This window comes from Lupinus angustifolius, chromosome LG08 (assembly GCF_001865875.1).
Source record: "Lupinus angustifolius cultivar Tanjil chromosome LG08, LupAngTanjil_v1.0, whole genome shotgun sequence".
In the NCBI taxonomy this organism is placed as follows: Eukaryota; Viridiplantae; Streptophyta; class Magnoliopsida; order Fabales; family Fabaceae; genus Lupinus; species Lupinus angustifolius.
In genome coordinates this window covers 24,880,776-24,883,172 of record NC_032016.1, presented here as the reverse complement: position 1 = coordinate 24,883,172, position 2,397 = coordinate 24,880,776, and the positions used below count along the sequence as shown (strand labels likewise).

At 34.1% G+C, this 2,397-nt stretch overlaps 1 protein-coding gene across 1 annotated transcript; it reads left to right on the top strand.

Annotated features, from left to right (window-relative positions):
* LOC109354046 (MAP3K epsilon protein kinase 1-like) lies at positions 539-2,389 on the top strand. Its single transcript, XM_019596399.1, has 4 exons — positions 539-1,228; positions 1,414-1,434; positions 2,112-2,185; positions 2,272-2,389. Exons 1-4 carry the CDS (start codon positions 1,094-1,096, stop codon positions 2,387-2,389), a joined length of 348 nt encoding a protein of 115 aa, XP_019451944.1. The 5' UTR covers positions 539-1,093.

Sequence of the window (2,397 nt, the reverse complement as noted above, 5' to 3'; positions counted from 1 at the left end):
GAGCTGGCATATGCTGCAAATCATAGTAAGGAGGCACACATGTAAGAAGTTCAATAACCGTACAGCCAAGACTCCAAATGTCAGAAGCAGCACACACACCAGACATTTCTATAACCTGGAAAATTAAAGCACAGTTATCTGTGATCACCCTCGAAAACATCAAATTAGAGACCACTTCTATAACCCACAATCCAAATTATTAGGTTTGCAGAAGAAAATCACACAATTAATACCTCTGGGGCCACCCAATATGGTGTTCCAACAACTGAATGAGTATTAACATCAGCCTCTGTTAACTTTGTTGCAACAACTGCATCATTCTATATCTTTTCATGCGAAACATATACATGGGGAACTGGAGCAGATAGTACCATTAAGCTAATAAGCAAAATAAAATTTCAATAGATAATGTGGTGCAGATACAACATTGAGATATAGAAATACCTTAGATGGAGTCCCAGATTTCAGAACTAACAGAATCACAGGGAGAAAGAAGCCGCCATTGCGTATACTGATTGACAACAAATATGTACGCAATTTCACTTCTCCATTCATTTATACATTTCGTATGATCTTATTTTGCAGTGGGAATGTTTTTCTTCTCAACCCCAATGGATGAATTCTCTAAAAGACTGAAACTTTAGTTTCTTGAGTTAGTGTACCACTGAAATTCAATTACTGGCACCTTTAGTAGCATTTCCCTTGTTTTATAAAATGTGACTCTGAATGTATCAAAGAAACTTGGGTGATTTTTACTTATTTTTCACTATGATAAATAATGAAATGGTTTTAGTTAAGGTAGCTATAATAGTTGAAACTTCAAGTTAATGTTTTTTTTGGGTACCATGAAGCGTATTCCTCACCTTTTATGGATGATTAATCATTTTGGTTAAACACAAATTAAGTGTTTGCACGCGACTATCAGGGAATGCACTGAAAAGGATTATAAGCTGTAATAATTGTTGAATTTCAATTGCAAGTTTTTGGTTGATCTGTCTCGTTTCTTTTTTGAAATTGCATACGGGGTTGTGCCATTACTTAGCTTGATTTTTTATAGGCTAATCATTTTGTTTGCATGTGATACTTGGAGCAGATGCTGGGAGATGAGATTGGGAAGGGAGCCTATGGTCGAGTTTTCAAAGGTTTGGACCTAGAGAATGGACACTTTGTTGCAATTAAACAAGTTTCTTTGGAGAATATTGCTCAGGAGGATCTCAACGTCATCATGGTACAAAATTAACAAAACTCATCTTAGCACCATTCTTTTGTTTTGTAGCTAAAAAAATATAAATTGGAAACATTAGAGACTTATGTCCAATTGTGTCTTTGATAATCCTATTATATTTATTACTAACTTGGGTGCTGTTTTACCTGTGACTATTCCACCATTTGATGGATGCGTCAATGTTTCAGCAAGAGATTGATTTGTTAAAGGTATTTCTATATCTCAATGTTGTATCTGCACCACATTATCTATTGAAATTTTATTTTGCTTATTAGCTTAATGGTACTATCTGCTCCAGTTCCCATGTATATGTTTCGCATGAAAAGATATAGAATGATACAGTTGTTCTTGTATTAAATTACTTGTAAACTGGCAGGTTCCAATTAGACCAAATGGAATATATGCTATTTGCCAGAAATAGGAAATTAGTTAATGGTATACATTTTTTTATAAATGATGTACATGTTTTATTTCTTAGGAAGCAGCGGTACACTAATAAGTAATAATGCATTAATGCCATCCATTTACAGTGTCTGTGATTCAGAGAATTAAAGTGGTTTTTTATGTGGTATCCATGTGGGTGAGCACATGGTTTTAGTGTAGAAGAGTTCCTCTTTCATATTATCAGAGGATTGAAGAGCTCTCCTATGCTGGCGTACTATTTTCAAATTCTTTTCTGTTGTCCCCATCTTTTTGGTTTCACAGAGAACCTCTTGTTCTCTTACCACTTTTCTACATTCTCTAGATGAATTCTGTTCTCAAATTTTCACTCTAAAAATATATATACCAGTGTTTATGTTCTCTGATGCTATAATAATTAGTTTATTGGCTTAATCTCGGGTTCTTATATTGTGCACATGTTTGTTAAATGATTACTATTTTACAGAATTTGAATCACAAAAACATTGTAAAGTATCTTGGATACTCAAAGACAGAGAGTCATCTGCACATAATTTTGGAGTAAGTGATCTCAATTTAAGAAGATTTAATCATTTGAAGGAAATTTAGTGGAGTTAATGGATTTGCTACATGTTTGTAACTTCTAGGTATGTCGAGAATGGCTCGCTTGCAAATATTATCAAGCCCAATAACTTTGGACCATTTCCAGAATCATTGGTTGCAGTTTATATTGGCCAGGTTTGTAGGTGTAAGACAATTCATTGAGGTTTTAA

Excerpts from the sequence above, each read along its gene's own strand:
- LOC109354046 (XM_019596399.1), top strand. The coding sequence starts at position 1,094 with ATGCTGGGAGATGAGATTGGGAAGGGAGCCTATGGTCGAGTTTTCAAA. Across the intron at positions 1,229-1,413 it reads AGGATCTCAACGTCATCATG|CAAGAGATTGATTTGTTAAA; the intron begins GTACAAAATTAA and ends TCAATGTTTCAG. Across the intron at positions 2,186-2,271 it reads CATCTGCACATAATTTTGGA|GTATGTCGAGAATGGCTCGC; the intron begins GTAAGTGATCTC and ends TGTAACTTCTAG.